This window comes from Alexandromys fortis, unplaced genomic scaffold, assembly GCF_014885135.2.
Source record: "Alexandromys fortis isolate MF-2015 unplaced genomic scaffold, M_Fortis_MF-2015_v1.1 scaffold_50, whole genome shotgun sequence".
Taxonomy (NCBI): domain Eukaryota; kingdom Metazoa; phylum Chordata; class Mammalia; order Rodentia; family Cricetidae; genus Alexandromys; species Alexandromys fortis.
Window position 1 is genome coordinate 4073066 of NW_026067932.1, and position 18151 is coordinate 4091216.

Consider the following 18151-nt stretch of genomic DNA (forward strand, 5'->3'; position numbering starts at 1 on the left):
GTGCCCCCTTCTGGCTAACTGTATACATAATAAATAAATAAATATTTTAAAAAATCAGATAACATAAATGAACGATTAACAAAAAAGACTCAGTGGCTCCTGTTGGGGCAGCGAGGCAGAGTGACTCTGTGGTTGGCAGTCCAGGGGGCCTTGGTTTTACCTGTATGTGGGAAAGATTCAGAGAAGGGCATTTGGACATGACTGATTGTTCTCTGTTCTCTACTAGCCTGCCTGTGAGCACAATGATGCTAAAAAGATGTGTAGACTTTGAAATCGTTCTGTGTTGTGTTCTATGAGCGCAAAGTCTACATCTCCAGTTCTGAGGGTCTGAGATTTAAAAAAGTAGGACGTTTTCAAATCAAGTGTGTGAAAGACTAGCTAAACCTATGTGGACTTCAAGTTTAACATTTACATGTGTGTTTGGTATGACTAGAATTGCGAAGACAATGCCTAGAACTCACATGTGTGCTCATGAAAGTTTGTTTTTGGAAAATGGTTCAATATATTATTTTTGTCTTCAATGACAGTACTCAGTATTTTTTTTTTTTTTTTTTTTTTAGTACTCAGTATTTAGTTGACGCTAAACATATTTAGTCAGAGACAGAGCGTGGCCGATGTTGGGCAAAGTTTCTGCTGTTTGATTTTGAGTGATTGTTAAAGAGTTTCAGCTTTTGCTTTTCGTAATTTTTGTAAAATTATTCTAGCGAGCTCCTGTGGAACAGCTGTTTTATGCATATGAGCTCCTTGATAAAACAATCTCTGCGATGAACTGGAATTGCATGCTATCGACATTGTCGGATGGGTCATCAGTACTCGACCATTGCTATGTCAAGGTAAGAGCGGACAGTCTCACATCAGGTCGATGTTCCCCTTAAGCAGGAAAAGAGCCGGCTTTTCAAGGAGATACATTAAGTGTGGTTTGCTCTCATAGGCCAGAAATAGCTCTTCCAAGAAGAATTCAAGGAGGGATGGTGTCTTTGAGTTTGTCAGTGAAGCGGACATGCTAAGAGAACACGTGTTTTCACGTGAGCCAGCTGCTCAGGGCTAGAAGTGAGCAGAATTAAATGGCCATGACTAAGACAGAACTTGAAAGATAACAAGGCATAGCTTTTCTTTTAGGCTGTTTTGATAACCATTTTCCCTTTTGTCTTCTTCTACTCTCCTGGACTGAAGGACTCTCATGACATAGACGGGGTGACTTACAAGCCGATCTCCGCAAATAGCTTCATCATGGATTTGCATCTTGAGTTAATTCATGCTCAGCACCGTGTAGCCATTGTACTTCTTGACCAACTGCAAGGTAGCGGCCCAGAAGTAACCATACAGAATACATTTGAAGTGCAATTCAAAGGGAGAACCGACTCATTCTTGTAGTTGTGTATTTGTTGCCCACTTTTCCAAATAAGTTTTATTATTTTATATTTGTTTCTTTTGATTAATATCAGTAAATACTTTGGTTTATCAGTTTACACTTTGCATAGCAGACCAGTAAATTTCTAAGAAAATATGATTATATTTGCTTGCTTATAGTAAGTTGTTGTTTTGTTAATTCAATGGAGCAAGCATTTATTTAGTACCTACCAAGATCCTTTGTTTCTACCTTTTTATGTTTTCATCCTTTAATATTTTATTTTAAACGTTTATATGGTTTTCATAATGGTTTTCTATGTGACCCTTTAGATGTAGAGAGGAGCAGATAATAATGAAAAGTCTCTGCTCATAAGTAAACTGAAAACCCGATAGAGCATTTCTGTTACATAAACCAGCTTCCCGAGGATAATTAGCCATAAACAGTATTTGAGACTGAAAATATGTGGTTCCGAAATACAATTTAAAGCTCAACAGAATGATTGTGTCTGGCTCCCTTCAAGAATAACTCATTTTCTCCATGGAGGACGGGGCTTTGTTTGTTCTCGGGGTTACTATTTAATGGTTTACTCTCCAGCTCTTGCTCATTAGGTCTTTGAAGGCCAAATGAGTTTCCATGAGGGACCACACACAGATATTGACGGGAGGCCTGAGCTCGGTTTTCGTGGAGTTAGTTAAGGTTTCATGCCGTATCCCCGAGTCTCCTTGGCTCTTCTGCTGTTCTTTATTGATCTTCCACCTTAGCCTGTGCTATTATTTCATCCCTCTGTCTCTCTTCACTCAAGTATGCTGCCGCCAGACTCGTGCTCTGGAAGTGCTGTTTGTGCCTGTCTTACCCAAGAGCGTCACGGTGGCTGCCCACTGATGACCGCAGCTTTAGATATGACCCATCTGTATCTGCACTGAGAGCTTCTCATAAATCTTACCCTTCAGTGGTGTCTGGTTCTATCTTTTCACCAGTCACTATCAGTTAGCACTCATTAGCACAAATAAGAAAATTCAGCGGAAGGGGTGTGCTGTCAGGGATCTTCAGGAAACCCTATGGCTTAGTCACTGTTCTGTTGCTGCGAAGAGACACTATGGCCAAGGAAGCATAAAAGAAGCATCTGTTCAGGGGCTTCCTCACAGTTTTAGAGGGTGAGTCCATGACCATTGTGACGGGACTCGGTGTCAGACAGCAGGCATAACATTGGTGCAGTGACTGAGGGCTGGATCTGGATCTATAAGGTGGAGGCAAAGAAAGAGAGTGACTGGGTCTGACATGGTATTTTGAAACCTCAAAGTCACCCCCAGTGACACATTTCCTCCTATAAGGGCACACCTACTAATTCTTCCTAAAAGGTTCCATCAGCTAGGTACCACATCTTCAAATCTATGAGTCTATGAGGGCCATTCTCAGTCAGACCTCCACACTCTGCATACTACCTTGCAGGGCAGAATCAAAATAGTGTCAGGACTTATTTGTGGACCAGACCTAAAAGTCATCTCCTTTCCTTGTCCCCAGCCAGCACAGCTCCATCCATGTTTCTCTCATCTCTCATCTATATTGTACCACCGTGACAGTCAGTCCCAATGGTGCACAGTATGTATACCCACAGTCCTTTGTGTTTTAGGTGAAAATTGCTAGGCTTTCACTGTCCCTGGAACCTTGTATTTTCCAGGGACTGTGGTGACACGTTTTCTAGAAAGGACCAGGGACAGTTTGGCATTTTATGTAAGAACAAGGTAAAGTAGACAAGAGTTCAACAAGGTGATTTTTCTTGAGATGAAACAGAAAATTAAATATTTTTATAATGTGAAAATTCCATGTCTTGAAGTACACCACTGGAAATGGAAACGAGGAGGTGACATTGAAACTACAACTTGCCAGATATGGCAGCACAAGCCTGTAGTTCTAACATGTGGGAAGTGAGAGCAAGCAACAAATTATCAGTTCTAGTCCTGCCTGGGCTGCATAGCAAGTTCAGGACTAGCCTGAGCCAAATAGGGATCCTGTTTCAACCAAAAATAAACCAAGGTCTGTAGTTGTAGAGCCCATACCTGGCATGCCCAAGGTCATGGGTTTGTTCCCCAGCATGGAAAACAAAAGGTTTCCTGTTTGGTTTATAATTGGAAGTGTTCTTCAGTTTTACAGATTCCAACTGTTAGCACAAATCCCAAAGGTTTGGAAAAAGTAAAAGAACCTACAAACTCCGAGTGTTTCTCAGGTAGGCGATTCATGTTGTACCGGTTGTAGTTCAAAAAATTTAAATGATAATGTTCATCTTGGTCTTTTAGTAACTATTTGTTTGCCTTTACAGAGTTAACTGTAATAAATAAAATCAAGAAGAACAAGCTTTCCAAAGCCAGCTACCTGATGCAGAAGGCCCTTTTACTGTTTGAGAAAGACACAGCCTGTACAACTTCGCAGAACTTGTTGATGGTAATATTTCATTTTTCCATTTCTTCTTCTAGTCCTGGCACCCAGCTTGTGTTAAAAAGAGTGATTTGTGTGTCTTTCAAAAACTTGCTTTGAGCTGGATGGTGGTGTCGCACATATTCAATCCCAGCACTCGGGAGGCAGAAGCAGGAGGATCTCTGTGAGTTCAAGGCCAGCCTGGTCTACAAGAGCTAGTTCCAGAATAGGCTCCAAAGCTACAGAGAAACCCTATCTTGAAAAGCAAGCAAGCAAGCAAGCAAGCAAACAAAAACAAAACAAAACAAAACAAAAAACAAGCAAGCAAACAATATTTTGTTCTTTGGAATCTGATTATGATTCTTGGACCACCTCACATGGAGTGGCCTGATCAGGGGGACTAAGCTCTATCTCGAGTCCTGAACTGTTTGGAAATGAATGTTTTTGTTTCTAGAGACAACTGACATGGGATACCAACTAAAAGGAGGAGGAGTCAAAATGGGGTAAATTAAAATTGGAGCAGCACTAGCCCTTCCAGTGCATTCTTTGTGTCAGAATTAAAATGCATACAGCCTATTGACTGAGGTAGTTTCATCCAGACAGAGACTGCTAACATATAGAGCAATAAGAAATGTCATGTTGGGGATGGAACACAGGCCCCATGTATGCTGAGCCCTCTGCCTCCGAACCATCCCAGATCTGATCTTGTTGCTACCTTTAATGTGGTCTCATGCTGGAAATTCTTTTGTCTTTTCTCTGATTCATGATAGGAGGTTTTAGTAGAACTTTCTGAAGGCAGTCTACGCTGCATGTTATGAGATATTCATTTTGCCCCTTGCATGACCTATGAAAATTTGATAGCATGATCTGTGTTTGTTAGCGTCTTAGCACTTCGAGAAAATGTGTAGAGATACTCACCCTAAAAGGAACTTCGTTTATTTGGCTCACAGTTTGGGGATTCCACTTCATGGGTCTGTGATGGTGATACAGTGGAGCCTGGAGAAAGCATTTGCTGTCAGGGAACCCATGCACCACATGGTGGCCAGGAAGGAGAGAGGGGGAATCCTAATATCCCCTTTAAAAGTGCGTCCCAGTGTTAAAGGTCTCACTGCCTTCCAGTAAGGGCTATTGATCAAACCTTTAACATATGGGGACTTTGGGAGGCATTCCGTATCCTAATAGAGTACTGACTGCATGACTATTACATGAAACAGAAAGCAATGCTACAAGTAACTTGGCCAACAAGACAAAGAAAAGCCGGGTCAAATTCGGGTCAGTTAGGAGAGGTTGAAGACAGAACACATATATGTAGTATGTGAGCATGCTAAGAAGGAGAAACGGAAGCTAGAAGAGAGGCTGAAACAAGAACAGAGTGCCACAGGAGAAAGAGGGGAGGAGAAGAAGGCATGGACCAGGAGCAGACTACAAGGCAGGCCTTTCATCCTACGGTGGAGAAAGGAAGGAAGAGCGGATAGATGCACATGTAAGAAGCTTGTTGGTGTGGAGGCAGGAGGATAAGTTGATGCTGGCTTGCCTCAAGAATTTCATAAAGCAGAAAGCAAGGATTTCTGCTAGTGGGAGCAGGTATTTGGAATGAGAAGGATGGTGAAAGGAGCTGAGAACGGGCGAATGAGAGCAGGAGCTGAATCCAAGGGAGAAGCCTGGCTAGAACAAGGAAATTCTTCCTGCAGTTGGAGACTGTGACTTTTCAGAAGCTCCTCCCCTAGAGTGGTCTGATGTATCCGGATGTGCGATGTTTTGTAGCAGTGACAGCTGAGTATTTGTCATAATGAAGATTTGTGTGGGATTATTAATTTTTTTAAAATGGGAATGTTAGACCTCGGACTTCCTAGAAATCAGGTCAGGTTCCTTGAAGCCAGCAGGCACTTGCCGTGGAAGTTAAAACCCACAGATTAGGGTTTTAACTTGGTGTGTAAAAGTATATGGAAGTCACATCTCACCTTTGCTCAGGGAACTTTCCTGAAGGCTTCCCCTTTTCTTCTAGCCCCCCTGACCATGTTGAACATGACAGCTTTTTGTTTGTGTTTTTTTTTTGACACAGAATTTCTCTACGTAGCCTTAGCTGTCCTGGAACTCTCTCTGTAGACCAGGCTGGACAGGAACTCACAGAGATCCTCCTGTCTCTACCTCCTGAGTGCTGGGATTAAAGGCGTGCACCATCATTGCCTGACCAGCAGCTGTTTTTCCTTCTCTTCCACTTTAAGATGTCTTAAGTATGGTGTTCCTCTCCAGGTACTTTAAGGAAGGTCTTCTCACCCTCTAAGGATCCAACATGTTGTCTCTGGTATGACATACTCTCCCCTCTTAAGGCTTTCCTATCTCAGGGCCTGATCATGGCTTTTCACTTCCCTCATGGTCTCGGGCTCTCTCACCTAACACAGCTCGTAGTGAAGAGTGATCGTGTCAGGTCCTTCTCTGAACCCGCAGCTCTCAGTCTTTGTTATTACAGGTAGGAACTAAATGTTTACAGTATGGAAAAAAAAACAAGTTCAGATTGACTAGGGAAGGAAATAAGGCATCAAGGTGGAGACTTGATTGTTATAGAAAAATAATAAAACCGGACCACCCTATAAGATTCCATCAGAGACGAGAAATGGAGAGTCTGAGAAAAGCTAGAAGGATGTGTTTGTGGTTAGCAATCAGGGTTTTCAAAAACTTGGACATAGAATGGAGTTGAACACTGAGTAGCCAAAGATGAGGGATACCTGGAGGAGAAAGAACACTCCAGGCAGAGAGCAATGTAGGCAGCGTCTCAAGAGTCCAGAAGTCCTTAGTGCTTGTCGCCCCTCATGGCACTCACGGTGAGGGGCTTGGATGTGGCGGAGCAGGTGATTCTTGAAAACGGATGGAAAGCAGAGAGACCATCCAAAGAGCTCTTACCCGGCTGCTAGGGGCTTTGGGTGGCTCAATGCTATCATTGTTCAGGGGAGGGAGTCCGTCCTGGCAGTGTCAGGGAAGAGCTTTTGGGTTGGCAGCATTTGGGTGGGGGATGGGGGTTGATGTCAGCACGGGTGATCTGAACCGGCGGGGTCGAGGAGCATTGTGGGAAGATTTGCATGTGTGCAGATCCACATGTGTCCAGTTCTGTTTTCTCAGCAGACAACTCATGGCTGTGTACTTAGAAGACGTCGGCATTCCAGTCCCATTCCTAGGGAGAATAAAATGTAATTTCTTTAAACAGTATTGCTCTCAGGACTAAGCCCACATGCCCTTGGAGCCTGGTGATATATTGAGACCTTTGATGCTTCCTTCCTGCTTCCATAATACACCATTTCCTCGTTATAGCTCTACTTCCGTCGAGGCAGGGGAGGAAGAGAGTGGGGGAGGGGAGCCTAAGTTTCCAGGTCTTTTTAATTCCTAAGACTGTTGGAACTCGAGAAAAATTATGAGTATAATGTCCTAAGAAGCCCCATGAGATGTGCTTTGAGGCGCTATTTTTTTTTTTTTTTATAAGGGATTGTGCTAGCCAGGAGCATGTTGAATATTTATCTTGAGGTCCCGAATCTTTGGTAGCCACCTCTGCTCCTCAGTGGCAGTTTTCATCCAAGTGTTATGGTGTCATGATCACTCCTTGGGGCACTCTCCTAAACAGCGCTGTTATGACTCAAATAATTGTCAAACTTTCTTTTCTTATAGAAGACAAATAAACTCCTTTCCCCTGGCAATCATTCTCTCCCGAAGAATATCACAAAATGTTTTACATTATCAGGGTCCTGTAATAAAATTGTCCCCAAATCAGTAATTGATGTGTCACCTGATGTCATAAAAAGGCATGAAAAGCTTGGGTCTCTTAGGAACTCTTAAATTATTCATTCTCTGTTTTGGTTTTTCGAAAGTTTTCTGCCCTTGTGGAAACATAATCCTATCAAGTGTCTGTGATCCCAAACCGATTAAAAGTGAGCCAATGTGCAGCCGCAGACAAGGGTCAGACTTTTGATAATGCGAGCTAACCAAATGGGACGGATGGCTTCTTGTGTGGAGGAATGCCTTTATCCCATCCTCCTGCCTTAACTATTTGACTCTGATCATCTGCTTTGGCTTTGCCCATGAGGCCATGTCTTTATTGTAAGGGATGGCACTTAGCACCTCTACTGGATGCTTTCCTCCCTTTGAGCCGAGCAGCCACCATGTGGCTTATGTTAGATCATTAGTTCACTGAGGAGTCTACAGATGACCTTTCGGCATCTTAGCAGAGAGACTGAGATGCTTCTAAGGGATGCTGGGGCAGTGTTCTATGATGCTGCTTCCTGCATTTCCCTCTCCAAATATCACCGGAGGAGGAATGACTTCCTCCCCATTAGCTATAATCTGTCAGAGAGTGGGTACTAAAGATGCAGAAGGGGCCTACTGACTGCTCCCTCCTTGGAAGCTGAAACCTCAGTAGCAGTATGAAAAGATTGAAACTTCAGGGTACACACCCCGGAACAGTCCCTTGCAGGAAACAGGGTCTCTCTGTGCCCTCTGCAAGGGAACAGAGCTTATAACCCCTCTGTTGCTACTCCTGTGTGCTAATGAGAAGGCTGTGACCCTGTTCTGGGGATCCTCTGTCCCTCTGATCCCCACTTCATTTTCTCTGTAGCTTCTGTTGCAAAGAAACTCAACTGTTGCGTCTGCTTTTCTCCTAATACTGTCTGCTGGAGCTGAAGGAAGTCTGCAGAGATAAAAAGCAGCAGCGCCAAATCCTGGTGTTAGTCCCCCAACTCTAAGCAAGGGAGCATGTGGCTCGGCAGAGTCATTTTTGTTATTGATACAGCATGTAATTGTGTAGTCCCGTTTTGGAAGCAGAGCTACAAGGGAAACCAGAGCCACTGGAAGTTCTTGTGAGTCCCGGCTTTAATATTTCCAGAATTTATGTCTGTGTTTCTATCCTGTGAACTGAACTGGCAGTAATTGAGTTTATTTCTTTTTCTTATTTATGGGATTTCAGTCAATTCAATACTATTTGTTTGTCTTGAGGGAAATATGAATGATTTTTTTCCTGAGACCCTCTCAGTTCTTTATGTCTGTTCTCTACCGAAGTCTCCCTTTTGGAAGAGCAGAGGTCTTTCCTATTCTGACCCCTCTGACGAGTGAAGGGAGCAGGCAAATGCACGTTGGCCTAAGAACGGCCATTTTGATTCAGGTTCCTTAGCCCCGGGGGAGCAAGAACTTTCCAATGGCTGACCAACTTCTTCCCTAAACCACAAAAATAGTCTTTGTGCAACTTTAGTTCTCTGGAAGCATCATGGCTGTTCCTAACGATGGAAGGAACAAATGGATCCGATTGGTTGAACCAAAAGGCTTGAATTGTGTGTCGATTGACAATGACGGAACATTCAGGGAAGTTCTAATCTCTGAATCCTGATGAAAATTGGTGAAAATTGTAACTGTGACTTGGATTTTTTGGCTTATAAACCCCACTCACTTCTGCCCCTGCTCAGGAATGCCAGCAGAAACAAGGCTCCCGAGTCCCTGTCCTGCAGCCCTGATGGATCAGTGACCCGCTTATGTGGTGAATATTAGAATCCTTGGAACATATAAGTGCTGTGTCTCTCCTTCCTTGTGGTGCAAAACTGTCTAGATGTAACAACGAGGTCATGGTTTGAATCCTGGGTTTCAAACCCTGACAATGGGTTTGGGCATAGTTACGTAGCAGAGGTTTTTCTTTTCATCTGTCCTATAGGTACAGTGTAGTGAATTTATCTGGTTTGCCTTCCCAAGGTTTTTTTTTTAAATTTATTTTTGTTCATCTTTGCATTTAGATACAATAGCATGGGTGTTAGGAGTATAGGGTTTGGGTAGAGTTCTTGTTCTGCAAGAGATTGGCTGTATTAGTGATATCCTCTTAAATCTTAAAATATTAATCTCTTAATTGTGGTGATGCACACCTTTAATCCCAGCACTTGTGAGGCAGAGGCAGGTAGATCTCTGTGAGTTTGAGGCCAGCGTGGTCTACATTGAGAGTTCCAGGCTAGACAGTACTACATAGTGAGACCCTGTCTCCAAAACACAAAAACAAACAACAAAAGAAAACAAACAAATATTTGTCTGCTAAAGGTTCTTAGGAAGACTCGGCGAAATGGCGCATGCAGAATTCTTAGCTTTTGGCAGAGTGAACAGTCGGTAAGAGGTAGTCACTATTAATATAATTGTTACATTATTACTCCACCCACACTTTGAGCGCTCGGTAGCATTGGATGAGAATTGTTGTCTGAGCCTTGGCTGTATTAATCGTCATGAGATGACACATCCCTTTCCATGCCTGTTCTTAGAATTATCTTTGAAGCCATGTTTCTTTATCCTCTGCAATATTCCTGGCTACGGTTCTTGGGAGGTGACTTAATCTACCTCTCATCCCCTTCCGAGGTGTACCCCATCATGCTGGGATGCGGAATGTTCCTCAGGGAGGTCTCCTGTAGTGAGCGTGGCACTTCGTCCCCACAGCGTCGCGATGGCTGTTTACATACATCTTAATCACACCCTCAGGAGGGCATTACATCTTTCCATTAGTGTCATGATGCGCTGTGGGCAGCAGGCCCGTGTCAGATGTACTTAATGTCAGCCTGTCTTCATAAGCATCGGCACACTTCTAAGAGAGGCAGGTCTCCTTTTTCTCTAATGGAACTATAGGCAGAGACATTTGCATTCATCCAAAAATACTTAGGGCCTCAGTTTATGGAGCCCACGGACGCAGAAGTGACCGTGAAAAGCATGGTCGCTTCCTTTGCGTGCCGCCACGGAAGCCCCTTTGCTTTGAGGGTCCTGGTCAACCTTTTTCCTTAGATTGGGAAGCCCTTCTATTTCCCAAGGGCGGTCAGGAGAGCATGTGGCGTTAGCTATTTTCATCAGATGACATGTCTGGGAAAGCAAGCATGTGAGCTGAGACTGGGAAGAGCTGTCCAGATTCTGCAGTTGTAAGGCCTCGGCATCCCGAAGCACCGCTGTAGATAACACTCAGGTCTTTACTGACACCCTTCAAAATTGGCTTCAGCTGTTTTTGAGATTTTTTTTTCTCTCTGGATCCCCCACCAGATACTTCCTTCCGTGTGGTTGAAGGTCTTAACTCACCCCCAGACACGCTCTCGTGAATGGACGTTACTATCAGCTGCAGGGTTTGCCTTACTGAGCTGGGAGTTTATTTTTTAACAAGCATTAGGGTCTGCCTTCATTTATGTCGTGGACTTTATTTGACCCAAATCTGGGATTTTATTTTGGACTTTCACTACTTTTTCATACAAACTTTGGTATTTCTGCTCAATTGGGCCATAGGATCTGAGTCAAGGATCTCCTCTGAAAGTTGGTCAAGACTCAGTCAGAGCATTTTTTTTTTATCATGTAGTTTAAAATGCATCGTAGTAAACACCCTTCTTTACCATCATGGTTCAGTTTGGCTTTCCTTGAGAACCCAGTGACTGAATCCGAAGAGATAAATAAGGCACCATGCCTGATAACAGGGCATTCATGACAAGGCGTGGACATTTGGGCCCACCGATCGAATACGGTCCAGTACCCACTGACGTAAAGTCAGTGAAGATGCATGGGGAGGGATGCCTGGGAGCATGGGGTTGCCATGGAGATGTCAGTGGAGGTGATGCTCCAGCAGGGCTTGAGCCAGCAGAGAAGATGTGATGTATCCTGGGAAGGGGGAATTGCATGGGAGTGCATGGTTCTAAAGGTTTAGTCTAAACAGAGAGGAACACAAGGCAGTCAAGAGTACATGGGGAGCTAGAAGATATGTCCATGACCTTCACAAAAGCTCCTTGCCCTTCAGTAGATAGATGCTACAGGTTGTGTTCAGAGTCAAGACAAGAAGTTGAGGAGACCAGAGAGCGAGCACCTCTTTGTTATAACAGAGAGCAGGTTGTTGGTCGATGCAGTGGGCCGTTTGGTTTTGGAAAGCAGTGGACGTAAGATTACCCTTCCCGAATATGCTTTAATAGGTGATCCAGCCTTCTCACCAGACTTTGGGGTTAGAGAAAGCCAGGAGAGCATTAAGGACATCCTAGAGGAGGAAGCGTCTTCTCTGGGGGAAAAAAAAACAAACCACCGCGAGGTGCCTCATTAGGAGAGACAGCTGCCAGGTTCAGCGTGAGAGGAAGAACCCCTGAACACGGGACTTTTCCGGCTCTGGGAGGCCTTCATGGAGGGTCGGTCGGAGGTTCCCCACCAGAAAATCTAACTCAGCCCTGTCGGGGGGATGAAGAATCTGGTACCGGGTAAGAAAATAAGCATATTGCAGCTCTGGACAGAAGATGCTGAAGGAGCAGCAGATCGTGTCACCTCACCAAGTCTCTGCGTTCCAGAGGGCGTGGCCTGACTTCTGTGGGAGGATGAGAGGCCACCAGAGCATCTGTGATGTGTGGTTTCTTACCGGAAACAGTGGTTGGCAGTTTTTGCTGCGCTTCAGAATCATTCGAAACCTTTGTTAATGCTACATATATTCAAGTTCTACTTCTGGATTTTTGTTTTAAGTTATTGATGGGGCATCCTGGGATACCCTGTTCTGAGATGAGAAAAAAAAAAGCAAGGCCTTTCTAAGTGGGCCTCATATATGGCTAAGACTTGTGACCTTCAGTGCAGAACTCTTACCCAAGCTTTAGAGAAGTAGAATTTTAAATGATGCATATTTGCAGATCCATTTTAGTTACTGCCTGTGATTTTAGATCTGGGTGCCAACCACTCAAACACAGCAGAAAAACGACAAGGTAGTTTTATTTTAATGTAGGCCAACCTTTATTATTTTAGGGAAAGCCGTGTCTGGAACCTGGTCTTACTTTTTTTTATTTTATTGATTTTTTTTTATTGAGCTCTACATTTTTCTCTGATACTCTCCCTGCCTCTCCCCTCGCCTTCAACCCTCTCCCAAGGTCCCCATGCTCCCAATTTACTTAGGAGATTACTTCCCATGTAGATTAGATCTATGTATGTCTCTCTTAGGGTCCTCATTGTTGTCTAGGTTCTCTGGGATTGTGATTTGTGGACTGGTTTTCTTTGCTTTATGTCTAAAAATCACCTATGAGTGAGTACATGTGATAATTGTCTTTCTGGGTCTGGGTTACCTCACTCAAAATGATGTTTTCTATCTCCATCTATTTGCCTGCAAAATTCAAACTGTCATTATTTTTTTTTCTGCTGTGTGGTACATTGTGTAAATGTACCACATTTTCCTTTTCTGTTCTTCGGTTGAGGGGCATTTAGGTTGTTCCAGGTTCTGGCTATGACAAACAATATTACTATTAACATAGTTGAACATGTGTCGTTGTGGCACGATTGAGCATCCTTTGGATATATACCCAAAAGAGATATTGCTGGATCTTGGGGAAGGTTGTGTCCTAATTTTCTGAGAAATCGCCACACTGACATCCAAAGGGGCTGTACCAGCTTGCATTCCTACCAGCAATGCAGAAGTGTTCCCTTTTCCCTACAACCTCTCCAGCATAAGTTGCCATCAGTGTTTCTGATCTTGGCCATTCTTACAGGTGTAAGAGGGAATCTCAGAGTTGTTTTGATTTGCATTTCTCTGATGACTAAGGATGTTGAACATTTCCTTAAGTGTCTTTCAGCCATTTTAGATTCCTCTATTGAGAGTTCTCTGTTTAGGTCTGTACTCCATTCTTTTAAATTGGATTATTTCTTTCGATGACCAGTTTCTTGAGTTCTTTGTATATTTGGAGATCAGCCCTCTGTCTGATGTGGGGTTGGTGAAGATCTTTTCCCATTCTGTAGGCTGTCATTTTGTCTTGTTGACTGTGTCCTTTGCTTCACAGAAGCTTTTCAGTTTCAGGAGGTCCCATTTATTAATTGTTTCCCTCAGTATCTGTGCTACTGGGGTTATGTTTAGGAAGTGGTCTCCTGTGCCAATGTGTTCAAGTGTACTTCCCACTTTCTCTTCTATGCAGTTCAGTGTTACTGGCTTTATGTTGAAGTCTTTGATTCATTTGGTCTTGAGTTTTGTGCATGGTGATAGATGTGGATCTATTTTCATTCTTCTACTTGTTGATATTCAGTTATGCCAGCACCATATGTTATATATGCTTTCTTTTTTCCATTTGATATTTTTTGCTTCTTTGTCAAAAATCAGGTCTTTGAAGGTATGTGGAATAATATCCGGGTCTTCGATTCAGTTCCATTGGTCCTCCTGTCTGTTCTTATGCCAACATCAGGCTGTTTTCAGTACTGCAGCTCTGTAGTAGAGTTTGAAGTCAGGGATTGTGATGCTTCCAGAAGTTCTTTTATTGTTCAGGATTGTTTTGGCTATCCTGGGTTTTTTGCTTTTCCATATGAAGTTGAGTACTGTTCTTTTGAGGTCTGTGAAGAATTTTGCTGGGAGCCCTGGTCTTATAATCTGTACTTATACATGGTGCTAGTTTGAGCACTCAGCCTTGAGCAGCACTTTGGGGCGCACTCAAACGCCGTGAGTCTTTTCTTTATCGAGCTTGGAGTCCAGGTCTCCAAATGGAAACTTCAAACTCTGCATGTCTCCTGTAGGAGAGACGACATGGACATCTAGCAGCAGAAGGGGAATGCTTGGGATTCGGAAGACAGACGTTTAGTCTTCTTAGTGGTAGGAGCTTCTCTTTTGCATTCGTTACCAACAGGTGGAGCTTCAGAATACAGTGGAGTGGTAGCCTTCTGTCTCTTCGTGGGCTTCACTGGAGATCCCCTTAGTGTTTTGTTAGGAGCAGTGAGAGGGCCATCTTAGTGCTTTGTCTATTAATTAAACTTGATGTTTTAATATTTTTCTAGCTTAGTGAGTTTTTAAAATGAGTACCATATGTTTAAAATGTTCAACTATCTTTAAAAATAGTTATGACTCTTTATTTTATGCGTCTGAATATTTGCTAAACATAAGTTTTGTGCCATGTGTATGCCTGGTGCCTGCAGAGGCCAGAGAGGTCATTGGATCTCTGGAACTGGGATTATAGAAGGCTGTAAGCCACTCCATGGGTGCTGGGAACAAGCCAGGGTCCTCTGGAAGAATAAACCACAAAAGACAAATATATAAATATATTTGCTTTGCTTGGGATTATTGAGACTAAAATATTGCTATTATTATTTTAACTGGTGTAATTAGTATTGTTAGGAAATTTACACATCCTTGTTGATACAGGTTATCTGGTTTTTAAAATACTGTTTAGATCTGAAAGTTAGGCATTGTTTCTGTGTATAACTGTTTGAAATAATGATTGCTTTGCCTTCAGAATTACAGAATCCTGAAAATATCTTTGTCTGTTTAAACTTCATTTTGATGATATGAACTCTTAATCACATCCCTTTCAAAAACCACACGTATCAACATTGTATTTCCTGAGGGTTACAAGGTAAACGGTGTTTGTCGGTGTAAATGCAGGTGTCTGTGGTATGGACTTTCAAAGCATAACGAAGTGTGAGGGTTGATAACCAGAGGATTTTAAGCCAGAAATGTCTCCTGTTAAGATATGACGTATGCATCCAATTGCATTGATGAGGTCCATCCAGTAGTCTGCTACCGTCCTGCCAAAACCACACTGGCATATATACGCATGCCTCGAGGTTCCAGAAACGGCATATAGAAAGGGAGCCTTTACCACAAGGGAATGCTGCAAATACAAAGGAGGCCCAAGCTCCCGGAATGTATTTTTCTATTTTCACACTTCGTTACAGGAAGCGTATGCCTTAATTGAGAAGATCGAAGCAGAACAAAACGCCCTCTATTCCCACCAGACGTGCTTGGAGAGTTCAAAAGCAAAGAAGAGCCGACTCCCTCCCCCACCCATCCTGCTGGCCCGAACCCACTGCTCCGTGACTCTGAAACCCGCTCCCTTTTTTTCAGACGCTAAGGTAAGGTGCCCTTCCTCACGCCACATTGACCTAAGCACCGTCATAACTGTAATGGCTACGGTTGTTATGATTTTCAGCACCTGAATAGTCTTATTTATAAGCACTGAACATCAGGGTTGATGTGTTCATGTCTTATCTACACTTAATTTATTCATGATACTTCCCTTTATGAGCTGCCCTCTAAAGCTCTCTCGAACACGCAGTCAGAAGAAACGGTAGAAAAATGGTTCCCTCTATGTGTCTCTGTTCCAATGGCTCTGCTGTATGCTGACAGTGAGTTCAACATAGAGCGAGGGCTGACGTGGAATTGGAGGGAGGTGGAGAGGGTGGTTCCTCCGAGAGCCAACACCAGAGACAAAGCAACAAGATATGGGAATTTGAAGGCAGTGGGTCCAGCGCCTTGGTTCCCAACCTGTGGGTTGCAACCTCTTTGGGGGTCACATATCAGATATTTGCCTTAGATTCATAGCAGTGGTGAAATTACAGTCAAGACGCAGCAGTAAAAATAATTGTATGGTTGGGAGGGGGTCACAACAGTGAGGAACTGTATGAAAGGGTAGCAGCATCAGGAAGGTTGAGAGTCTCTGGTCTAGAGATAGTGTGACAGGTCCCCTAAGGTCACTGTGGCAACCAGTGACAACCACACATCTCCATTCACAAATCTATGCATTTATTAGGATGAACCTGTCTCCCACCCCGGAGTCCCAGAACTCGGCCCGAATGGGAATAACACTTGGGAGTTCATTTCCTAAGAAGAAACTGGCTCCAGCTGGTGTATACTTTAAATATTGCTCCTTTCTCTTTATGTGCTCTTTGATGTTGTACTACAATACAATCCTATCTTTGATTATCTTCAGGGCATTTTGCACGCAGAGCCTTTGAAGTCAAGCATGTCTAAGTTTGAAACTCCAGCTTCTTCCCTTTCCTGGCAGCACAGTTTTAGGAAGGCCAAATAGTTTGAAGATTTCTTCTCATTTGTAAAGTAAAGTGTGTTTATCGTGGAAAGAAGCTGGCACAGGGCTGGAGACGTACGGAGTTAGTAGGGAGCTCGCCCAGCACTCAGGAGGTCCTTGTTCTGTCCCCAGAGTCATGTGAGCTACGGGTGCCGCCCCGTGTCTGTGCCTGTAATCTCAGCACCTTGGAGGTGGAGGCAGAAAGACTCCCTGCCTCTGTAGCAAGTTCAAGGCCAGCACGAGACCCCCATTTTAAAAATAAACTGAACTAGCCAGGCAGTGGTGGCAGGTGAATTTAATCCCGTCACCCAGGAGGCAGAGATGTGCAGAACTCTGTGAATTCAAGGCCAGCCTGGTCTACAGAGCGAGGTACAGGATAGCCAGGGCTACACAGAGAAACCCTGTCTCAAAAAAAAAAAAAAAATAAGGCAAACAAAAATAAGAAAGGAGGGAGAGAGAGAGAGAGAGACAGAGAGAGACAGAGACAGAGAGAGAGAATAAACTGAACTAATATATAACATTCTCGACAGATTAGCCAATGACTTTCTATTTTTGTTAAACATATGTAATGGAATTTATCAGAGCAATTACTGGTGTTATGGGCCGTGATTGCATTATTTTGCAATATTTTTATTAGTTCTGTACAATGAGCTTTTTTCTTTTGAATGTCAGCTGTCAAGTTCTCTGTGCGTTCACAGGACCAGGCAAAGCATGGATGGAGTGTAGCTCGTTCCTGAGAGAGTTAGGTGGATGGGGCGGCCTTTCTTGAGAAGTAGCTTCACCCTCGTGTGGTTTTGTTCTCTGAGGTGTGGGAGTAGAAACAGCACCGCTTTAGGGCTAGGAGTTCCACCTTGGAGATTTTGGAAATCTGTGATAAGAAGAAGGCAGCTTCACGGGTTTTAGGAAATTAGCACAAAATAAGGGATATGGAATTTACTGTTGGCTTTCAAATTATTTTGGTTTAAACCCAAACTTTAATTTTTCAGTATTACTATTTAGTGACCGTTTTATTTTATATTTATGGAACATGAGAAGACAATAGCACCCCATGTTTAACCCGTAGCTCTAATGCTTTTTAATGGCACATATACAATAGCATTTATGTCAATAACTCATTAGGCCAGCAGCTTCAGGTGGGTTCACCCTTTGCTTCCTGTATGTTGCCACTAGGTGGCGCTGTGGACTCATGAAAGTTTGCTGGTTTGTTGGTTTGGCCATCTTTTTGTTTTAGTGAAAACTCTTCAGGCTTTGGTTTCATTAAAATCCATTTCTATAGCTGCAAATGCTAATGTTACTTACATTGTCTATAAAATCTTATTTCCAAAGTTAGCGATTTGTTCACACCGTCTCCATTCTTATGTAGATTCTAATTACACGTTGCTTCTTTGTGTTACACAAGATAGGAGTGAAATAAAAATATAAAATCTGCTTGTAAAAATGCTTTTAGAGAGAATCTGCCCTCTGGATTCTGGTTTGTGCGGTATAATTTAGAGCAATAAGAACCTGTCATACAACAGTCTCTCCGTCCCTCCCCCATGGGAAGCTTGCTGTTTTTGTGTGGGTTATCAAGAGATGTTAAGTCCCTTATTTTTGGTGTTTGTGTTTTGTTTTCCTT

The 18151-nt window shown here is 43.2% G+C and overlaps 1 protein-coding gene across 1 annotated transcript in view; it reads left to right on the forward strand.

The window, feature by feature from the left end:
- Cfap54 (cilia and flagella associated protein 54) overlaps positions 1–18151 on the forward strand; it is a 251916-nt gene that overhangs the window by 44503 nt on the left and 189262 nt on the right. The window contains exons 16-20 of the mRNA XM_050145787.1: positions 705–833; positions 1174–1300; positions 3495–3575; positions 3669–3790; positions 15407–15583. Of these exons, the coding sequence (XP_050001744.1) occupies positions 705–833; positions 1174–1300; positions 3495–3575; positions 3669–3790; positions 15407–15583 (636 nt within the window). The remainder of the gene's footprint in view (positions 1–704; positions 834–1173; positions 1301–3494; positions 3576–3668; positions 3791–15406; positions 15584–18151) is intronic.